We start from the raw sequence: 23,516 nt of genomic DNA, 5'->3' as shown, positions 1-23,516 counted from the left end.
TTGTAAAGTTGGTGTGGGAGATGTGGAAGAATTATTGTTATTGATCAATAATGACAAACCTGACATTGACATCTTAGATGGAAAGCTACTGAGGATGGCAGCTGACTCTATATCCACTCCTATCCATCATATCTTTAATCTGAGCCTAGAGGAAAGTCTTTGTCCTCAGGCTTGGAGGGAAACCAAAGTAATTATGCTACCCAAGAGTGGTAAAGCAGCCTTTACTGGTTCTAACTGCGTACCTATAAGCTTGCTGCCAGCAACTATGCTATTTCTCTGTAAACAAATTAACAATAGATTTTCAGCATGCTTAAGAAGGGCACTCAACATGTACTGCACTGACACAAATGGCTGATTATTGGTTTAAAGAAATTGATAATAAGAAAATTGTGGGAGCTGTACTGTTAGATTTTAGTGCAGCCTTTGATATTATTGATTATAACCTGTTGTTGAAAAAACGTATGTGTTATGGCTTTTCATCCTCTGCCATATCCTGGATTCAGAGCTATCTATCTAATTGAACTCAAAGGGTTTTCCTCAATCTAAGCTTCTGTAATGTCAAACATGTAAAGTGTGGTGTACCACAGCAGCTCTCTAGGACCTCTACTCTTTTCTATTTATACCAATGACCTGCTACTGGCATTAAACAAAGCATGTGTGTCCATGTATGCTGATGATTCAACCATAAACACATCAGCAACCACAGCTAATGAAGTCACTGAAACTCTTAACAAAGAGTTGCAGTCTGTTTTGGAATGGGTGGCCAGCAATAAACTGGTCCTGAACATCTCTAAAACTAAGAGCATTGTATTTGGTACAAATCATTCCCCAAGTTCTAGACCTCAGCTGAATCTGGTAATGAATGGTGTGGCTGTTGAACAAGCTGAGGAGACTAAATGACTTAGTGTTACCTTAGATTGTAAAAAAAAAAGCAAGTCCTGCAAGTTTTGTCTTATCTTGATTATTGTCCAGTTGTGTGGTCGAGTGTTGCAAGGAAATGCCTAGTTAAGCTGCAGCTGCCCCAGAACAAAGCGGCACATCTTGTTCTTCATTGTAATCAGAGGGCTGATATAAATACTATGCATGCCAGTCTCTCTTGGTCAAGAGTTGAGGAGAGACTGATTGTAGGCTACGTGTGCCTTTTGTCATTTTTTATTTATTTATGTAGTTCTGTCCTTGAGCTGTTGTCTATTAATGTTCTGTATTATGTCATGTTTCATGTTTTGTGTGGACCCCAGGAAGAGTAGCTGCTGCTTTTGCAACCTCTTACATCTACACGTTCCGCTAGCGGAACGTCTGCTCCAATATCCAATGATGGGCGGGGCGCGAAATTCAAACTCCTCTAAATCCGAAAACTTACACTTTTCAAACATATGACTATGTTACAGCTATTTAAAGACAAGACTCTCCTTTATCTAACCAAACTGTCCGATTTCAAAAAGGCTTTACAGCGAAAGCAAAACATTAGATTATGTCAGCAGAGTACCCAGCCAGGAATAATCACACAGCCATTTTTCAAGCTAGCATATCATGTCACATAAACCCAAACCATATCTAAATGCAGCACTAACCTTTGATGATCTTCATCAGATGACACACCTAGGACATTGTGTTATACAATACATGCATGTCTGTTCAATCAAGTTCATATTTATATCAAAAACCAGCTTTTTACATTAGCATGTGACGTTCAGAACTAGCATTCCCACCGAACACTTCCGGTGATTTTACTAAATTACTCACGATAAACGTTCACAAAAAGCATAACAATTATTTTAAGAATTATAGATACAGAACTCCTCTATGCACTCGATATGTCCGATTTTAAAATAGCTTTTCGGATGAAGCACATTTTGCAATAATGTAAGTACATAGCCCGGCGTTACAGGGCTAGCTATTTAGACACCCACCCAGTGTAGCCTTCACCAAAATCACATTTCCTATAAGAAAAATGTTCTTACCTTGCTTGTTCTTCATCAGAATACACTGCCAGGACTTCTACTTCAATAACAAATGTAGGTTTGGTCCCAAATAATCCATCGTTATATCCAAACAGCGACGTTTTGTTCGTGCGTTCTAGACACTATCCCAACGCTAAATCTCGGCCACGAGCATGACGCAAAATATGACAAAAAATTTCGAAATATTCCATTACCGTACTTCGAAGCATGTCAACCGCTGTTTAAAACCAATATTTATGCAATTTATCTCGTAGAGAAGCGATAATATTCCGACCGGGAATCTGCCTGTCTGTAAACTGAGGAAAAAACCGAAAGCCGGGGGCGGGGCGTGTCACGCGCCTAAGGCTTAGTCCATTGACTGACCACTCAGCATTTGCTCTCGTGTGCTTCAGCCAGGGCTTTGAATGACATCATTCCTGTTTTTCCCGGGCTGTGAGACTCCATTGTTGACGTGAGAAGTGTCACGTAAGAGCAGAGATCCTTTGTAAACGACAGAGATAATAAAGAAGGGCAAGAAATGTTCAGACAGGGTACTTCCTGAACAGAAGCATCTCAGGTTTTTGCCTGCCATAGGAGTTCTGTTATACTCACAGACACCATTCAAACAGTTTCAGAAACTTTGGAGTGTTTTCTCTCCAAAGCTAATAATTATATGCATATTCCAGTTTCTGGGCAGGACTAATAATCAGATTAAATCGGGTACGTTTTTTATCCAGCCGTGAAATTACTGCCCCCTAGATGTAACAGGTTATTGGGAATCCTAATAAAATACCAAATACCACTCCTCAGTAAAAGGCACATGACAGCCCACAGTTTGCCAAAAGGTACCTAAAGGACTCTCTGACCATGAGCAACAAGATTCTCTGGTCTGATGAAACCAAGATTGAACTCTGGCCTGAATGCCAAGTGTCACATCTGGAGGAAACCTGGCACCATCCCTAAGGTGAAGCATGGTGGTGGCGGCATCATGCTGTGGGGATGTTTTTTAGTGGCAAGGATGGGGAGACTAGTCAGGATCAAGGGAAAGATGAACGGAGCAAAGTGCAGAGACATCCTTGATGAAAACCTGCTCCAGAGCGCTCAGGACGTCAAACTGGGGTGAAGGTTCACCTTCCAACAGGACAACGACCCTAAGCACACAGTCAAGACAACGCAGGAGTGGCTTTGGGACAAGTCTCTGAATGTCCTTGAGTGGCCCAGCCAGAGTCCGAACTTGAACCTGATCGAACATCTCTGGAGAGACCTGAAAATAGCTCCCCATCCAACCTGACAGAACTTTAGAGGATCTGCAGAGAAGAATGGGAGAAACTAATCAAATTCAGGTGTGCCAAGCTCGTAGCGTCATACCTAAGAAGACTCAAGGCTGTAATCGCTGCCAAAGGTGCTTCAACAAAGTACTGAGTAAAGGGTCTGAATACTTATATAAATGTGATATTTCCGTTTTTTATACATTTGTTAAAATTTCTAAAAAACTATTTTTGCTTTAGATGTGGGCTATTGTGTGTAGATTGATAGATTAAGGCTGTAACATAACAAAATGTGGAAAAAGTCAATGGGTCTGAATACTTTCTGTATGTACTGTATACAAATCACAATATCTTACATTCTTTGTCTGCATAATTTAAATCTAACATTAATTTGCATTAAATCGAACATTAAAGTTCACTTGAGAAATAGTTATTGCTCTAGTATCCTATGGTGCAACTGGTGTCAATGACATCTATAGTGCCACAAACCTTTCTGGTGCAGCCATCTAATGTTGCAGTGGCTTTATATTCGCACAGCTTCTAAGGACTACATAACATCTACATAAGGTTTACATACCAAATTTCATGGCCCCATGTGCATCGGTTCAGTTCTTATAGTCTTGGTGTGATATGGTACCATCTAGTGGTCTAGCATTGCCGACTTTGAATGCAGCAAATAATCATTCTTAAATTCATTAGAAGCTAATTCATTGAGTTTATATACTAAATCTGGAGTCAATCTAACTCGTGGTTCATGAGTATTTTTAGCATTAGCATATGTGCTAACGTACATCTATAGGTACAGTGCAGCCATATTTAAATGCAGCAACAACAAAAAATCTCAAAACCATTAAAGACTGATGTAGTCTAAATATAAAATTTGGAGTGAATATGACGTATGGTTCATGAGGAGAAGATTATTACCAAATTCAGACAGGTTAATCTTAGGGACGTCCCTGATAGCGATGACAAGTTTTAAATTGATAGGCCACTGTGGAGTGGATTTACAGTGGTTAAAATGGACATGTAAAATCAGATTTTTGATTTGTCACTAACTCAAGCCATCTTTTGACCGATCCATTAGCTTTTCTCTAACTTTGTTGATTACATTCCAAATTTGGTGTCATTTGGTCTCACGGCTCATGAGAAGAATATTCATTTGTTTGCATATTTTATGTGCTAATATTCATCTACTGCTATAGTGTGGCCATCTTTGAATGCATCAACGTTATTTTCTCAAACTTTATTTTCTCCAAAGATACAATTTGGAGTGAATCTGACTTTTAGTCCACGAGAAGAAGATATTTTATGATTATTTTAATCATAAGAATGATATAGTCAAAAAAGTGAATTGTTAAAGGGATACTTCGGGAATTTGGCAATAATGCCTTTTATCTACTTCTGATCAACTCCTGGATACCATTTCTATGTCTCTGTGTCCAGTATGAAGGAAGTTAGAGGTAGATTTGCAAGGCAATGCTAACTAGCATTAGTGCAATGACTGGAAGTCTATGGGTATCTGCTAGCATGTCTTTCCACCCTCTGTGGAAAGGGTTCTACCTGGAACAAAAAGGGTTCTTCAAATGGTTCTCCTATTGGGACAGCCGAATTACTCTTTCAGGTTCTAGACAGCACCTTTTTTCTAAGAGTTTATTCTTGAGTTATTTGTCAAGAAAAAAAGAAACAAAATAATACAGAGAATAACAATAAAGCTTCGCTATCAACCACAAAAAATAATCTGCAGAGCGATTGAATTAGAAACTTTTCTTCATTGATGTGCGTTAAAAGGAGGGGATTATACAACTGGAATTTAGTAATCTACGTCATGATGAGTCATTTGCATTGGAATGGATAATATGCCTTCATGTCTTAGTTGAAATGGTTAAATGCGGAAAACACATTTCAGTTGAATGCATTCAGTTGTACAACTGACTAGGTATCCCCCTTTCACTTTCCCTTTACACTTATTTTACTCACAGCTTGTGCAAAACGTTGCCCTCAGAATGTGACTCATGTTCTCCTATGGTTGTTCTAATGTTCTCCTAAAGACGTTCTACTGTCGTTCCACAGCCCAGAGGTCGGCCCACGAGCTTCCCACTGTAGAGCGCCAGGACGTGGAGCGCTGCTCGGTTCTAGGGGGACAGCAGGTGATACTGACAGGACAGAACTTCACCTCTGATTCCAAGGTGGTGTTCACAGAAAAGACACCTGGTAAGGACTTTACAATCAATCAATCAATCAATCAAATATATTTATTAAGCCCTTTTTACATCAACAGTTGTACTTTACAGGAGCCTTGCCTAGACTCCTAAGAGCAAACAGAAGGGCAAAAGTAATTGTATCTAATAATGGCATACTGTACACCTCCTTTAGTAATGTTCAGCATCATGGTAGTAAATTAGAGAAATGGGCTAAGCCTTTAAGTCTTTTCTTCACACAGCAGTTAGTAGCCTTGGGTTGTGTGAGCCCGGAGCATAGCGTGAGGCAGCTTGATGTACAAGTACACTCCCTGAACAGGATGCTATAGTCTATCTATAATCTATCGCAGGGCCTTACCCTGAATTGGGGTTGAATGCCGGGAAATGGGTTACCGAGATATACTGAGATATCCCTCCCAAAACCACTCCCTTTTCCCCGGATAAATAACTGCGAGAAAACTGTAAATTATAATAAATTATTTATATGAACAGCATGACGTGAAATGGAACTGTTAAATTATATGAGATGTCTAAATATGTTCTTCTCTTTGGCCTTCGCTCTGCTATCTGCATGATCAATGATCAACACTCAGGGTGGGGACAGACAGCGCATGTTTAATCTCATCATGGTAACTTTTTTTCTTGTGACAGGTAGGCTCTACATTTGCTCCAGCATTGCCTATGCTGCAGTAACATAAGGACTGAATACGCATCTAATTTACATGTCTCCGTCTGGCTTTCGGGGGCCACCATATCTTTTTATTGTACTTTATTGTAGTTGTTTTAAATCAGTGCATACGGGAGCACACTCTCGTAGTCTTTCTCTCTCTCCAACAATTCCATTCAAATTCTAGCCAATTCAAATAGACCTTCACAAAAAAAGATTGCAGTTATGAAACTGCAGTAAATGTACAATAAATTACTGTAGTATTTTGGACCCAGTAATTGCTGAATAACTGCAGTGTTATCCTGCACTCTAACTGCACTTACACTACAAAATTACTGCAGTAAAAAAACACAGTGTTATTGTGGATGTCACGTCCTGACCATAGAAAGCTGTTATCTTCTATGGTAGAGTAGGTCAAGGCGTGACAGGTTTTTTTTCCTAGTTTAGTTTTTCTATGTTGTTATGTTCTAGTTTTGTATTTCTATGTTGGGTTTTTGTTTGGGATGATCTCCAATTAGAGGCTGCTGGTCATCGTTGTCTCTAATTGGAGATCATACTTAAGTAGGTGTTTTTCCCACCTGGGTTTGTGGGAGATTGTTTTTGAGTTAGTGTATGTTTCACCTCTGCGTCACGGTTTGTTGTTTTTGTTCTTTAGTTTATGTGTATGTATTGCATAGTTTCACAGTGAAAATAAAATGTGGAATGACACACATGCTGCACTTTGGTCCGCTCCTTCCTACGACAACCGTGACTGAATCTCCCACCACCAAAGGACCAAGCAGTGTGGAATGGACCAGTGGACTTGGGAGGAGATACTGGACGGGAAAGGACCCTGGAGGCAGGCTGGGGAGTATCGCCGTCCTAAAGAGGAGATTGAGGCAGCGAAAGCGGAGCGGCGATATTACGAGGCACTATACCAACCACGAGGCAGGGGGGCACATGGGGAGATGGAAACCTGAGCCAACTCCCCGTGCTTACCATGGGGAGCGAGTGACGAAGCAAGCACCGTGTTATGCGGTGATGAGCACTGTGTCGCCAGTGCGCATTCACAGCCCGGTGCGATCTGTGCCCGCGCCCCGCATTTGTCGAGCTAGGTTGAGCATTCAGCCAGGAAGGGTGGTGCCAGCTCAGCGCTCCTGGTCTCCAGTTTGCCTTCTCGGTCCAGGATATCCTGCGCCGGCTCTGCGCACTGTGTCGCCAGTCCGTATTCACAGCCCAGTGCGTCCTGTGCCAGCGCCCCGCGTTTGCTGGGCGAAAGTAAGCATCCAGCCAGGATCGGTTGTGCCAGCTCTATGCTCGAGACCTCCAGTGCGCCTCCACGGCCCAGTATATCCTGTGCCTGCCCCACGTACCCGGCCTCCGGTGAGTCTATCCAGCTTGGTACACCCTGTGCCTGCTCCTCGCACTTGCCCTGAGGTGTGTGTCACCAGTCTGGCGCCACCTGTGCCAGCCCCACGCATCAGGCCTCCAGTGTGCCTGCCCAGACCGTGGTGTCCTGTTCCTGCTTCCCCCTCTCCCCCGGACTGCGTGTTACCAGTCTGGCACCACCTGTGCCAGCCCCACGCATCAGGCCTCCAGTGCGCATTCCCAATCCAGAGCTTCCGGCGACAGTTCCCAGTCCATCCCGGAACCTGTAAAACGTCGTGATGGTCCGGGTCCTTCGGCGACGATCCAGGGTCCGGTGACACAAAAGTGGAGGGATCAGCAGGCGGAGCGGGGGTTACGCCCTGAACAGGAGCCGCCTCCTCTGCTGGAGGATCCGCGGGATGAGAAGGTTCTGTGTACTGCACCAGAGCCGCCATAGACATTAGTCACCCTCCCTAACCCTCAATTTAAAAAAAAAATAATATTTATTTTTTTAGGTGTGTTTGGAGTCCGCACCTTTGGGGGGGGGGGTACTGTCACGTCCTGACCATAGAAAGCTGTTCTTACATTTACATTACATTTACGTCATTTAGCAGATGCTCTTATCCAGAGCGACTTACAGTAGTGAATGCATACATTTCTCCCCCCGTGCTGGTCCCCCGTGGGAATCAAACCCACAACCCCGGCGTTGCAAACACCATGCTCTACCAGCTGAGCCACACGGGACCTTCTTTTCTATGGTAGAGTAGATCAGGGTGTGACGGAGGTGTTCTAATTTAGTTTTTCTATGTTATGTTCTAGTTTTGTATTTCTATGTTGGGTTTTTGTTTGAGATCTCCAATTAGAGGCATCTGGTCATCGTTGTCTCTAATTGGAGATCATACTTAAGTAGGTTTTTTTCCCACCTGGGTTTGTGGGAGATTGTTTTTGAGTTAGTGTATGTTTCACCTCTGCGTCACGGTTTGTTGTTTTTTTGTCATTCAGTTTATTTATGTATTGCATAGTTTCACAGTGAAAATAAAATGTGGAACGACACACACGCTGCACTTTGGTCCGCTCCTTCCTACGACAACTGTGACAGTGGATGCAGCATACTGCAGTTACACTGCACTCTGACTGCAGTTATACTGCACTCTAACTGCAATCTTTTTTTTGTAAGGGGATAACTTGTTTCATATAGATGTCCTAGCCTACCGCTTTCAGATAATACATTCATGCAGTATTAGCCATTTATCTAATGAATGATGGGTTATTCATAAGTGTATAATCTCTGTCTCTTGTGCAATACGAATTTTGGCTGGAAATACTGGGTTACCTGGGAGAAAAGTGATTTATTCTCGGGATGGAACATTTGTAAAATATACAAGCCTACCCCAAATCTATCTCCTTAATGCTGAGTGCCAAGTAGAGATGCACCGGGTCGGATTCTTATGACTATCAAACTCCCACCCTTCCGATCTCAGGGCAGACACTCAAACCACAAGGCCACTGAGTTCCTACAGCTCTAATTGATAATTATTTTTGTAATAGTTGTCCTATTGACATGACAATTGCCAGAATGGTATTTTTTGTATATATATTTTTTTTAACCTTTGGCTCACTCTTTCTCTCGCAATTTTACTCTGTTGTGATCCAGAATTAATGTACTGCATGTTCTGAAACCAACCTGCTCACCTTTGACCTGCTTAGATTTGTATTGATTACTGTTCTCAATGGACTGGTTTCAATGGACTCCAAGCTCTCAATCATCACCGTGGCTGTACAATGCAAAGATTTATTTCAGACCACCACTACTAGCCCAACATGGATATGATTATTATCATCTAGTTTGTTTATTTGTATTCCCATCTTGTTTGCATATTGCCAAGGCAACTGTTAGCACTGGAGCCATAGTACAGGGCAGTGATATGTCTAGTTCAGTCATAATAACACCCTGACTGCAATACAGGAAGGGGAACTAGATAATCGGTTTACAGTGACGCACTACTCCCAAAAGCTTGGAGTTGGAACAGTCACAAAACAGTTATGCACTGCACATGCTCAAAGAACACAAATCAATCAAATATGCCAGTTAGCAGACACTTTTTTCCTGTGGGAATTGAACCCATGATCTTAGCCTGGCCACTGCTACGCTCTTCCTGAGTCACATAGGACAGTAATTATTTAAATTATTCATTTTCATCATTGCATCGTCATTACAGGATTATGACGCCTCTGTGCGGTGTCTTCTAACATAGAGGTGTTAGGTAACAAGGTCTGGGTCTTCTAACATAGAGGTGTTAGGTAACAAGATATGGGTCTTCTAACATAGAGGTGTTAGGTAACAACGCCTGGGTCTTCTAACATAGAGATGTTAGGTAACAAGGTCTGGGTCTTCTAACATAGAGGTGTTAGGTAACAAGGTCTGGGTCTTCTAACATAGAGGTGTTAGGTAACAAGGTCTTCTAACATAGAGGTGTTAGGTAACAAGGTCTGGGTCTTCTAACATAGAGGTGTTAGGTAACAAGGTCTGGGTCTTCTAATATAGAGGTGTTAGGTAACAAGGTCTGGGTCTTCTAACATAGAGGTGTTAGGTAACAAGGTCTTCTAACATAGAGGTGTTCGCTAACAAGGCCTGGGTGCAGAATAAAGGCACTGTTATGAGCTTGTAAACTGCTCTCTTGTTTAGCATGTGGTTTAGTGCGAGAGGATGTGGTTAGACAAACATCGATACCATCTCCAAGCAGACAGACGTTTCTGTCTCACTTTACTCAAAACGTGGTCTGTAAGCAGGAGGTAAACGTTGAGATGGGAATATACTAGAACAGAGATCAATGGCAATCATTACTGATACTGCCTACGTACCAGTTTCTGAGAAGAACATGGGGGTGGATATGGGGTTTTCATATAAATCTTCATCACCATTATAGGTTTACAGATGCCTGCTTAACATTGTGAAAATTGTTTTTGTAATTGCTAAGTTTGATGCTACCAACACAGACCTGTGTTTGTTGGTGAGTGTTCATGGGATGTTAAAGCTTCTATCTGTAATTACACCAGCTAGCTTGTTTTATGTCCTTATATTTTAAATAATAACAATAAATTATATTTCTAGTTTCTAGTTGCCTTAACACTCCTGCCTTCACACTCCTGCCTTCACATTCCTGCCTTCACACTCCTTCCTTCACATTCCTTCCTTCACACTCCTGCCTTCACATTTCTACCTTCACATTCCTGCCTTCACACTCCCTCCTTGACATTCCTGCCTTCATATTCCTGCCTTCACACTGCTTCCTTCACATTCCTGCCTTCACACTCCTTCCTTCACATTCCTTCCTTCACACTCCTGCCTTCACACTCCTTCCTTCACATTCCTTCCTTCACACTCCTGCCTTCACATTTCTACCTTCACATTCCTGCTTTCACACTCCCTCCTTGACATTCCTGCCTTCATATTCCTGCCTTCACACTGCTTCCTTCACATTCCTGCCTTCACACTCCTTCCTTCACATTCCTACCTTCACATTCCTGCCTTCACACTCCCTCCTTCACATTCCTGCCTTCATATTCCTCTCTCTACTTATTGTATGGTTTGTTCATATCAATCTCTGCTCCCCTCCTGATTAAGGTACACTGCATTGTGTTTCTTTCAGACGGGCTGCAAATCTGGGAAGCAGAAGCTACAGTAGACCGAGACAAGAGCCAGAAAGTGAGTTACCGTTCTATCACCTTTACCAACAGTACTAGCTAACTCCTACACTGTAAAAATAGAAAGTCTCAAAACACCATGACTGTGTAGTGAAACCACGAGAAGTAGTGCACCTAAGCTGAGATCTGGTGTTTGGAGGGTGTTTCAATCTAAACCCAATATAAGAGTTATGATACACTGAATGTGTTTTAACGCTGTAATATGTAACTTTTTGGGTGACCCGACCAAATTCACATAGAAATGTGAGTTAAAGATCTAGCATTCTCATTGAACGCAACTCTATGTGCGCTATTTCTATGCTTCCCATTCTTAAGTTTTTGTACACCAGCTTCAAACAGCTGAAAATACAATATGAAAATATATTTCACAGCAGTTTAGATAGTACAATGATTCTCTACACGTTGCTTGTTTTGTCACATAAACTGAAATTAGGCGAAGTACTAGAATTTTAGCAACCAGGAAATGACGGAGCAATTTCTGCATATTGCACCTTTAAAACTGAAAAGAAGTACTCTGAAACACCCAAAGTGGTTCTTCAACCTGAATATTGGTGTTTTTAAGAGAGTGTTGTGAAAACACTTTTTGGGTTTCAGTGCATGTAAAAGTCAGCGTCAAAACACAACAACTGTGTTTTCTCATACAATCAATGGTTTACAAAGGCTACTAGTTTATAGCCTAAATATCAATATTTTTTGGTGAAATTCCACCTTTATTTGTTCAACGCTTTATTTAGACAGATTAGAAACAGGAGGGGCAGTAAGATGGTACATTTAGTTAGAATTTTACTCAATCAACCTCAGCCACAATGTAATAAATTATTCTGGGGTGAATTTAAATGGACCAACATATAGTATAGTAAAAAATGTATAATAAAAATTAATGCAAGTGGTGCAGAGCCTGTGGTCTAGCGGTAACGCCTCCGGCATAGACACATCACCCCTTTCCACACTGAAGACCAGGGTTAAATTCCCTGCTACAGCCCTTCAGTCTGTTTCTCCCATCTATCTGTATCCCCTCTGTCATTTCAGAACTGCCTCAATGAAGTGTTAAAATATGTTTACATTTTTTTGATTCATTTCAATGATTTGTTAATTTAACTTTACCAAAATAATGTTAGAATAAATCCAACTTAATATGTTGCTCAATTTATTTCATGACGATAACCAAAGAGACTGAGAGAGAACATTGAGGGATTGAACTCATTGGAAGTCTTTGGTTTTAATTACCTTGCTTTTCCTATCTTGCCACATGACTGTTTTTAGAGGATTGTGTGTAATAAATTCTTTCTAACAATGTTGTATGCATGTTTGAAGAAAAAAAAAGTATATTAGTATGAAGCTTGTGGTGAGGTGTAATGGAGGTGTAATGGATCATGATGAACGCATATCAAAACCATCAGTCAAATTTACATTCTATTCTTGCAGTTCAACCTCTAGCTAGTGCTGGTTGTTTGAACACTGTACTTGACAATGCCGGCCAAAAATGTAAGCTTTAAGACACTTCATAAAAAGGGATCTAACTCTGCCCTAAATGGGATTTAAAATATCATAATGGTGTTTAGAAGCTTTTAGAGAGTGGAAACAACACCAAAATAGAAGCTATCTAATTCTGCACTAAACAGGACTCGAAACACCAAAATAGTGTTTTAAATTTGCTGTTAGTGCTGCCAGTCCCTGGCAAGGTGTTGCACAACACTTGATTAAGTGGTGTTACAACACACCATGTAATGTTTCAGAACATCTCAGGATAATGTGTTTCAATACTCCAGCAAAGATAAGGTTTCGTCTCCTTCAAGTTGGTGGTAGCTCAGTTGCCACTAGTTGTGGTGTTACAAAGAGCTTCATTTTAACAGTGTACTTTTCCTTGTCAATGTTCTTCTACATGATGTCGTACAGTCTCAGTATAGATATGTCCACACCGTCGCCCAGTGATACTCTCTATGACAAATGACTGATTGACGTTCATCTGCACCATATGTTATATCTAGAGCATGCTATTTGTGGAGATCCCTCCATATCGAGATCCCACCATTCATCACGCGGCTAAAGTCAACTTCTATGTGATCAACGGGAGGAGAAAACGCAGTCAGGCGCAGCACTTCACCTACATTCCTTTAACCGGTGAGTCCATCCTTGCTCTATCCTTACATCTTTTAGTCATCATTAGAACTGGATACAGCCACACCTTACATTGCAAATTTCATCACTATCCCATTGATTACTAGTTGAAGGAATAGTTCAGCCAAGTTACATATTGACAATGTGTCATTTTTTGAAGTGTGAACACCAACTGTTAATTATAACTCAAATCATGCAAAATCTGATTTAGATTTGATGTCCTTTTCAGTTCCCGCCATTAAAACGGAACCCTTAGATGACTTCCAGTTCGGCCAGCTGGGCTGCACTGTCTCCCAAATCCTAGGAATGTCATCCAAGTCCTACCACCACACCCCCAGTAGCCACCTCAACCCTAATAGCCACATAGTGGCTGGCATGACATCCTTGGCATCCTGCCAGCGTGCGAGCCATCACGATCCCAATGCCTATCAACCACAGGACCCATCTGTCTATTACCCCAGTAAAAGCCGAAGCCTGGGTAGCACCCCTGTCCTGAATCAAGATATAAACCACCACCCAGTGATGATCCACAGTGGTTCCCCATCTCAGATGTCCTATACCCAGCACTACTCCAGCCAAGTGTCCCAACCCTTCCACCCCTCTCGCTCGGCCACCAATCAGCGAGTTGTCAACGTAGCTGTCCCATTGGCCCAACACCAGCACGCCACCATGGTTGGTGATGGGTACCGGGCTGCAGCTTCATTATGGAAGGTTGGTGACTCGCCAGAGGCCTGTTCCTCAGAAGGCCAGTACCAGGGCTTCATGCACTCGGTGGTGCCTGTCTTGAGCAGGTCTCCACCACGACACAGCCACATCCTGACCCAGAGAGGTCCAGCCGCTACAGGGAGCCAGAGTGGGCCAGTCCCTGGGAAGGTGACAGCGAAGCAAGAAAACCTGAACCAAGCCTATCTGGATGATGGTGAGTTAGTACAAAACATATTGGATACTGCAGAAACGTACTGTACCCCAGGCTCCTCTAACTTATTTTAAATTCATGACAATGTGTATGGTTAAATGGTTATTGATGCTGGAACTTGAGATGGACTATACTGATATACAGTGCACAGCAACATCTTCAAAGAGACTCTGATATGTTTGAAATCGGAAACTCATTTAGCCATATCCCTAAGCGTGACTACAGTTTGTACAAAGGAGATACAGATGATGAACAAACAGAAACAGAACATATACACACACAAACAAACGTTCTAAATAGTAGCAGATAGGGGTTCTATGTCTTGTAACCATAGCGGAAGCCTGTTTTTAAGGTTCAATAAAGAACCATGCTCATAAGGTTCCAAATGGAACCTGTATGGTGCTGTAAAGAACCTTTTTCCTAAGGTTCTATAATGAACCATTAAAAAGGTTCTATATAGTACCAAAAAAGGGTTTTGCAATGGTTACAACCCTTTTTTATGGTTATTTATAGAACCTTTATGGAGAATGGATCTATAAATAACCACAAGACACCGTCACTGGCCATAGTCATATATAATATGTAATGGCATAACACAACACTTTAGGTAAACTGGAATGACACTCTCATTCGAGGTTGCACAAAAAGAGCTGTGAGCAAACCATGCCACAAAATATTCAAATGAGCCACCTCCCATACATTATCACTAAAAGATCAAACAACCCTTTTATGAACTTTAAAGAACCATTGAAGTGCAACAAGAGTTCCACATAGAACCATCACCCTTCCCAAAGAACCCTTGAGGAACCTTCATTTTTTTTGTGTGTAGAGCACATGTGAAAACAGTCAGTATGTGAATGTGTGCCAGCAGTAGCCTCCCATTATCAACTGCCCTAGCCTTTGGGCCTTGACAGAGGAGGGATAGGGTCTTCTACTCTGAATCCGTCAGCATCAAATCAATTCCTAGACCCAACACTAGATTCGGGGTTTTGGCAATGAGGCCCTTTATCTACTTCCCAAGAGTCAGATGAACTTATGTATAACATTTTTATGTCTGCGTACAGTTTGAAGTCGTGTTAGCATAGATACCCATAGACTTCCAGTCATTCCGTTAACATTAGTTATCAAAACTATCTCTAACTTCCTTCATACTGGACACAGAGACATAATGGTATCCATGAGTTCATCTGACTTTGGGGAAGTAGATAAAGGGCCTCATTGCCAAAATCCCGAAGTATCCCTTTGAAAGATTGGATAGCTATGAGTAAAACCATTTCCATCCACAGGTCGTATGTGAGTAAAGTCACAACGTATAAAGAAAATCATGACAGCTGTGATGGAAACAGGAGGTTTCATTATAATTTTTGAAATGCGATCATTTGTTCGTTCGACATGGTGGGATCTTTTTGTTTCGGTAAAATGTATTATGCGAGAAATGGTGGTGGAAACGCCTTCATGCCAAATATTGATATAATAACCATCATATCGAAGTAAACTTGGAGTCATGCAATGATATGGTGTGTGGTCCTCCCACTACGACTCGGGAAACTATGCAGTTTATTAGGCTACATACAGTGCCTTGCAAAAGTATTCATCCCCCTTGGCGTTTTTCCTATTTTGATGCATTACAACCTGTAATTTATATGGATTTGATTTGGATTTCATGTAATGGACATACATAAAATAGTCCAAATTGGTGAAGTGAAATGTAAAAAATAACTTGTTTCAAAAAAATTCAAAATGGAAAAGTGGTGTGTGCATATGTATTCACCCCCTTTGCTATGAAGCCCCTAAATAATATCTTACCTTCAGAAGTCAGATAATTACTTAAATAAAGTCCACTTGTTTGCAATCTAAGTGTCACATGATCTGTCACACGATCTCAGCGAGCGGTGCACCCTGTTCAGTTTATGCATAAATAATACCTTATCGATGCCCAGTCTTGGTCATGATATGGTTTCAGTTTCAGTTAAGGGTGATGGGTGACTTGTTAAATTCCTCTCCAATCATTATAGCTGGGGAATCGGCTTGGAGCACTTCTATTGGCCGTTGAAGGATCTGTGTCAGAGCTCTCAGCTCCAGTTGTCCACCCCAGGCGGCTGTGTCTGCCACGTCAAGAAAGGCCCCAGAGTCTGCAACACCACTAAGCAAGGGGCACCACCAAGCAAGCGACACCATGAAGACCAAGGAGCTCTCCAAACAGGTCAAGGACAAAGTTGTGGAGAAGTACAGATCAGGGTTGGGTTATAAAAAAAGATCTGAAACTTTGAACATCCCACAAAGCACCATTAAATCGATTATTAAAAAATGGAAAGAATATGTCACCACAACAAACCTGCCAAGAGAAGGCCGCCCACCCAAACTCACAGACCAGGCAAGGAGGGCATTAATCAGAGAGGCAACAAAGAGACCAAAGATAACCCTGAAGGAGAGAAAAGCTCCACAGCGGAGATTGGAGTATCTGTCCATAGGACCACTTTAAGCCGTACACTCCACAGAGCTGAGCGTTACAGAAGAATGTCCAGAAAAAAGCCATTGCTTAAAGAAAAAAATAAGCAAACACGCTTGGTGTTCACCAAAAAGCACGTGGGAGAGACCCCAAACATATAGAAGAAGGTACTCTGGTCAGTTGAGACTAAAATTGGCCATCAAGGAACACGCTATGTCTGGTGCAAACCCAACACCTTTCATCACCCCGAGAACACTATCCCCACAGTGAAGCATGGTGGTGGCAGCATCATGCTGTGGGGATGTTTTTCATCGGCGGGACTGGGAAACTGGTCAGAACTGAAGGAATGATGGATGGCGCTAAATAAAGGAAATTCTTGAGAGAAACCTGTTTCAGTCTTCCAGAGATTTGAGACTGGGACAAAGGTTCACCTTCCAGCAGGACAATGACCCTAAGCATACTGCTAAAGCAACACTCGAGTGGTTTAAGGGGAAACATTTAAACATCTTGGAATGGCCTAGTCAAAGCCCAGACCTCAATCCAATTGAGAATCTGTGGTATGACTTAAAGATTGCTGTACACCAGCGAACCCATCCAACTTGAAGGAGCTGGAGCAGTTTTGCCTTGAAGAATGTGCAAAAATCCCAGTGGCTAGATGTGCCAAGCTTACAGAGACATACCGCAAGAGACTTGCAGCTGTAATTGCTGCAAAAGGTGGCTCTACAAAGTATTGACTTTGGAGGGGGGAATAGTTATGCACGCTCAAGTTTTCTGTTTTTTTCTTATTTCTTGTTTGTCTCACAATAAAAAATATTTTGCATCTTCAAAGTGGTAAGCATGTTGTGTAAATCAAATGATAGAAACCCCACAAAAATCTGTTTTATTAATTCCAGGTTGTAAGGCAACAAAATAGGAAAAATGCCAAGGGGGTGAATACTTTCGCTAGCCACTGTATTAATTAAGTTATGATGAACTTCACAGGGTGGTAAAAGTACATCTAGATCTTGATGCTCCTTTCCAATAAATATCAAGGGTTTGATCCTGATGACATATTCGATGCTTGACTGCCATTTGACAAATAAAAATATTCCATAATTATCCATAATAGTCTCATCATGTAGACTAGACTACCCACACTGTATCTGTGAGCTGTTGGCTAGAGCGCACGTGCCAAGACCAGAGTAGACACATTTGCTATTTAACACAACAGTTTGTGACAAAATGTGATGGAAACACATTGAACTTCAGATTTCTATTCGGTACATGAAGACATAAGTGAAAAAGTATATTTTGTGTGCACTATGTCATCACGCACTGATTTTTATACACAACAAGTCCGCTTGGTGGAAACACACCACTGGTGGGAAAATGCGCATATTTTCTTTTTGCAGACTTTTGATATTCACATGAAAATCTGTTGCCAATTGGATGGAAACCTAGCTTGTAATATGGTGACAATTCCACTTAGTGTATCAGAGGGCAAGAGGGAGTTACCAAGGTGTTGCTTACACCTATTCAGTTCTCTCAAATCTACAAGTACCTAGACTGGGGTGTCTGAAGGTTTTAGATTTTTCCTTTCAATTAAGACCTATACAACCAGGTGAGGGGAGTTCCTTACTAATGTTACGTTCCCACAAGACAAACTCAGTGTCGCTCACAACAAAGGGAAATAACAAAGAAAAATACATTTTGACAACCAAAACAAAACAGAAAGGGGATCAAAAGGGGTTCTGAAAAGGCACCCATGTGGGTGCCCACTGAATGTTGGCAAAGCCACTAGTAAGGGGTTCTAAAAGACACCCATGCCCACTAAGTTTGCCACCCGAAAAGACAAACTAAAACAAAAACCCACAACAACTTAGGACAGGGACTAAAAAGAATATGGAGCGAAACAAACAGGGATAATAACAAAAATCTGCCTTTTTTCAAACTTAAACGGTTGAGCTCGAAACTGCACCTCAGTTGCCGTGAAGTGTAGCTTTCCCAACATCTCTCAAGCTCCACTGGAGCACTGGGCCAGTCACTCTTAAATATCACCTGGCTAGCACAGGTGAAACACCTTCCCACTACCGAGATGGACAAGCCAGCACAGGTGAAACACCTTCCCACTAACAGAGATGGACAGGCCAGCACAGGTGAAACACCTTCCAACTAACGAGATGGACAAGCCAGCACAGGTGAAACACCTTCTGACTAATGAGATGGACAAGCCAGCACAGTTGAAACACCTTCTGACTAATGAGATGGACAAGACAGCACAGGTGAAACACCTTCCAACTAACAAGATGGACAAGCCAGCACAGGTGAAACACCTTCTGACTAATGAGATGGACAAGCCAGCACAGGTGAAACACCTTCTGACTAATGAGATGGACAAGACAGCACAGGTGAAACACCTTCTGACTAACGAGATGGACAAGCCAGCACAGGTGAAACACCTTCTGACTAATGAGATAGACAAGACAGCACAGGTGAAACACCTTCTGACTAACGAGATGGACAAGCCAGCACAGGTGAAACACCTTCCCACTAACGAGATGGACAAGCCAGCACAGGTGAAACACCTTCCCACTAACGAGATGGACAAGCCAGCACAGGTGAAACACCTTCCCACTAACGAGATGGACAAGCCAGCACAGGTGAAACACCTTCTGACTAACGAGATGGACAAGCCAGCACAGGTGAAACACCTTCCCACTAACGAGATGGACAAGACAGCACAGGTGAAACGCCTTCCGACTAACGAGATGGACAAGCCAGCACAGGTGTAACACATTCTTACTAACAAGGTGACACAAATCAGTGCTCCCTATGTGCTAATGTGCTACCTCGAAAATAAAAATAGAAAAACCAAAACCTGTAACACTAATTATCGTGTCAAGTACAAGGGTGGAGCGAAACCCCGCAGACACTCGGCCTGCCGTGGAATGAGTTTGACACATACTGTATGACCCAGGAGGCAGGGTGGAAGGGTGTAGGGGTTGATATGGGATTCAGAGTAACACTTTTTATGTGGATGCTCCCTTTCCCTTGCTTGTCCAGCTATGTGGGTCAAAGCTTTAAATAGTCCACAGCTAAAAGCCAGCTGAAGTGGTTTATCTGTGTGTGAACCGACACTAAGCCTGGCAAGGTCAGTGAGAGTACACACTATCGATGACTTCAGAATGGATACAATTAGACTCCCCTAGTCGCTAAATGTGCTTTGGCATCCAAATAATGACGATTTAGCAAGCCTTCGTCATGACTAAACTCTACAACTCTGTTGTGTAGAAGTCTGCCATTACGTCTAGTTATTTGTGTATTGAGTTGATTATTGCAGAGGCCTGTTACCTAGTGTGTTCATTTATGATTCATAGCTTTTCACAGGTAAATACAATGAAGTTGAGCATGTGATCTGGACAGAATCGACATGCAGTTCTCACCATATGTATTTGGACAGTGAAGCTAACATTTGACATTTTGGCTCTGTACTCAAGCATTTTGGTTTTGAGATCAAGAGTACAGAGTGTCACCTTTTATTTGAGGCGATTTTCATAAATATCTGATTTACCATTTAGAAGTAAAAGCACTTCATGTATCTAGTCCTCCCAATTTGGAGAAGTCATATGTACATGGACAAATTCACTTAAAGAAGTAGTCAGAAGTATATTTGGTCCCATATCCATTGCACACAATCACTTGCGACTGTACAAACTTGTACTGTGACCTCATATTCATAATTTCATCTCAAATCCAAAATGCTGAAGAGTAAAAAAGTATTGATTGTTAGTATTACAATGTTTGCTTCACTCTTCAAATATGGTGAGGACTGTATTAGGCAAAAAAGAAAAAGGCCATATGTTAGAGTATAATACGTTACAGTATGATACGTTACAGTATAATTTATTCATTCTGTTTTATTAACACATCAATGACAATATATAACCATTACAATTCATTAAAAATAAACCAAAAAAAAGCTAAATTCTGTTAATGTTCTTGGAAATACACTTACAAAGTATTTGAAAATACTGAAATACACTGACCCAAATACACTCCCATGCATTTAACCCAGGTATTTGAAAATAGTGTTTGAAATAAGCATTTGAAAATACTCTCAAATATAAATTAGCCTTACAATACTCAAATAAGAGTACTTGTTTTGGACTGTGTATTTGAAAATGCTCAAATACACAGAAAAAAAGTATTTTAATACCAGATACTCATATACATATGTATTTGAACCCAGGGTTGATACATTATAATAGTTATGCTACAGAATGTGGTTTAACATGGAAACAATGCCCTTGGTTAGCTTATACTGTAGGTGTCGGAAAACACATACACCTCTGTACATTCTACCCTATTTACAAAAGGATGCGGGAGAAAAGTTTCCATTTGATCTTATGTAGTACAGAAACAGGAAGCACTACCAAATAAAGCGAGTACCTGTTGCAAAGATGATTTCTGCCTGTGGTTGCTAGGAAAAAACAGTGATATGACACCTTGTGGAGCATAAGTGTCAATGCGATTTGTAAACTGTCAGTACACCATTAGAAGTACAACAGGCCTATGTGTTACACTGTCCTAACCATTATCCCACACTTTCTTGTTCTCCAGTGAATGACATCATAAGGAATGATCTGACTGCCCGCAGTAACGAGCAGTAAAGAGCATCTATATTGTGACCAACAATCACACGGGCTCCAGAAATACCATGCCGTCATTCTACTGTCTGATTGCCCCCCTTCGTATGTACTGTATATAGGGTGTTAAGTCAAAATCGCATCTTTTGACAAATGGGTAGAATAATATGTTAATTGTGTAGATAATCCTCTAAGAAAACAAATGGTCCAAACCTCATAATATGTTCACAAGTTATTGGAGTTTTTACCCTTGTAGGATGGCCAGAATTACGGTATATCAATGGACGCCAGAGAAAAAAATCTAAAAAGTTAGGAATCAGGAAAATTGCATCGAATCAGCTAGGCTGGACTCTGGGCTACCGGCTACCTGACAGGCTCACTTTTGATAATTGCGTTGTTTGCTCTATAACCCATTCGTTCATACGCCACCGTGATATACAATAAGGCCCGTGACAACAAAAAGACAACAGTCACACAGTGGCGGAATAAATTCAACTACACATACGTTTGTTTCCCAAAACCGGATAGCAACATCTGTCCAGTGAAGTCCACAAAGCAAATATTGCATTTAACAAACAGTTAAATCACCTGCAGCATAGTCAAGTTAATGTTTTCCACAGTTTACTAAACTACTGATTTAGAACCACAGAGTTACCGCAAGTCAACACAAAGACATCAGGAGCACTGCCTCTGCTATTTCAGCACCATTTACACTTAAACATTTAAACATCATCAAATCAACAAGGCTATATATACTTAGTTTAATACACTGAAAACAAACTTAAAGATACCAAAAACGATTTAGTCCAATCAATGTTGCTAAATATCATGTGGCTGTCCATGGTATTGATTTCTGTCAGTCTGTGTGTATGTATGTGTGTGTGTGCGCATGCAAGTAAAACAAAAAATGTGGACTCACCCAACTGGCTGACTAGTTGAACGCCAATGCCATCCTCCTCTCTTTCATGTTGACACAACGGTCAAGGGCTCCGTCATACAGTACACTTTTAGTTTTGTTGTTATAGGCTACCTAGTTAAAATGCTTGCTAGCCTAACTTCCTCACATGGGCAACAATGAACCAGCTAAGTTAGCTAGCTAGTTAATGTGAGCCTACTAGGCTACATCTAGGCTACATATTGAACTTCAATCGTCTCAGGCCAGTGGTACAACATATTCATTTATGGTTAGATCAGAATCGCCGTCATTGGCCTGTACAGAGAATTAAGTCAAAACCACAAGTCTAAATCCACATCTCCATCCATGGCTTAGGAAAGGGCCAATTTAGCAAGCTAGCTACTGCAGTACATCAACACAAGCAATCCAGAAAATCTGATTTTATTGGTGTGAAGCCAAATTTAAACTGGCCTCCCTTGGGGGGCGTTTTGCTGCACCAGGACAACCCACAGTTGAGCTTAGCTCAACGATGATTGGATAATTATTTATTTTTTTTAATCAAGGGAGGCCAAATGCTTGCTGGCATCAATTAATCAATTGCTACAGCGTCAACATGTTATACTTTTTTGTTCCAGACAGCATCAGATACATGGGCGAAACATACTGAGACAGAGGGGCGCTGTTTCCCTCACTCGGATGAGATTTCTCCAGTGAGATTCAGCCACTTGTGAATTGAAGGAAAATTATGAAAACACAGAGAGAAGAAAGATGTATTGGTCAAATATTTGGGGAAGCCTGGCTTCCCTTGGCATTCATGAATACACACCACTGAGCATATACCAAACGTTTTATTTTCAAAGCCTTTTAACATTTAATTCAGTTTGTGTCATGCTAATTTAGATTTTTGTGACCCGCGGAAACAACTTTAAAGATGACGACCACAAAATGTAAAATCCTCAAAAGTTGTTAAAAGAAACCTGCACGGCTATGCCAACATAGCTCGGTGCTCATTATCGAATGTATTACGTACAAATCCAACTTTTTTTATATAATGCTAAGGATATGTTAGAGGAAGACCCCACTGAACGATTCAGAACATGAATAATAATTTGTCTTGGTAAAATGTATTTTATAACATAAGGAAGTTACATTTCATCGCCAAAGAGCGTTTTCACCGACACCATACTGTATATACTGTATTGTGGATGGAGATGGAATCAGTTAGGGGTATGCAGTGCCGGATTTCAATAAGTGTGTTGACCATGGGCTACCTTTTAAACAGTTTTATTATTTTATCATGTGTAATCATGTATGTGGCCTCAATGTAAGCTTTTGTAATTGTAAATAAAAACAACTTCATGAAAATTGCTGTATTTAGTAAGAAAATT

At 41.3% G+C, this 23,516-nt stretch overlaps 1 protein-coding gene across 4 annotated transcripts in view; it reads left to right on the top strand.

Moving 5' to 3' along the window:
• The window catches only part of LOC115150081 (nuclear factor of activated T-cells, cytoplasmic 2), a 37,683-nt gene extending 14,880 nt beyond the window's left edge, over positions 1 to 22,803 (top strand). For 2 of the 4 annotated variants that reach the window (XM_029692990.1, XM_029692989.1), the window contains exons 6-9: positions 5,279 to 5,419; positions 11,071 to 11,126; positions 13,114 to 13,246; positions 13,473 to 15,476. In XM_029692990.1, the coding sequence (XP_029548850.1) occupies positions 5,279 to 5,419; positions 11,071 to 11,126; positions 13,114 to 13,246; positions 13,473 to 14,233 (1,091 nt within the window). In that variant the 3' untranslated portion in view covers positions 14,234 to 15,476. Of the gene's footprint in view, positions 1 to 5,278; positions 5,420 to 11,070; positions 11,127 to 13,113; positions 13,247 to 13,472; positions 15,477 to 21,207; positions 21,542 to 22,763 lie in introns of those variants that run through there. The other 2 variants (XM_029692992.1, XM_029692991.1) reach the window with 2 other exon arrangements.
• The last annotated feature ends 713 nt before the right edge of the window (positions 22,804 to 23,516 follow it).

Source organism: Salmo trutta, chromosome 16, assembly GCF_901001165.1.
Source record: "Salmo trutta chromosome 16, fSalTru1.1, whole genome shotgun sequence".
Lineage (NCBI taxonomy): Eukaryota > Metazoa > Chordata > Actinopteri > Salmoniformes > Salmonidae > Salmo > Salmo trutta.
Note: the sequence above shows the minus strand (reverse complement) of the source record. Positions and strands in the feature narration are given on the sequence as shown.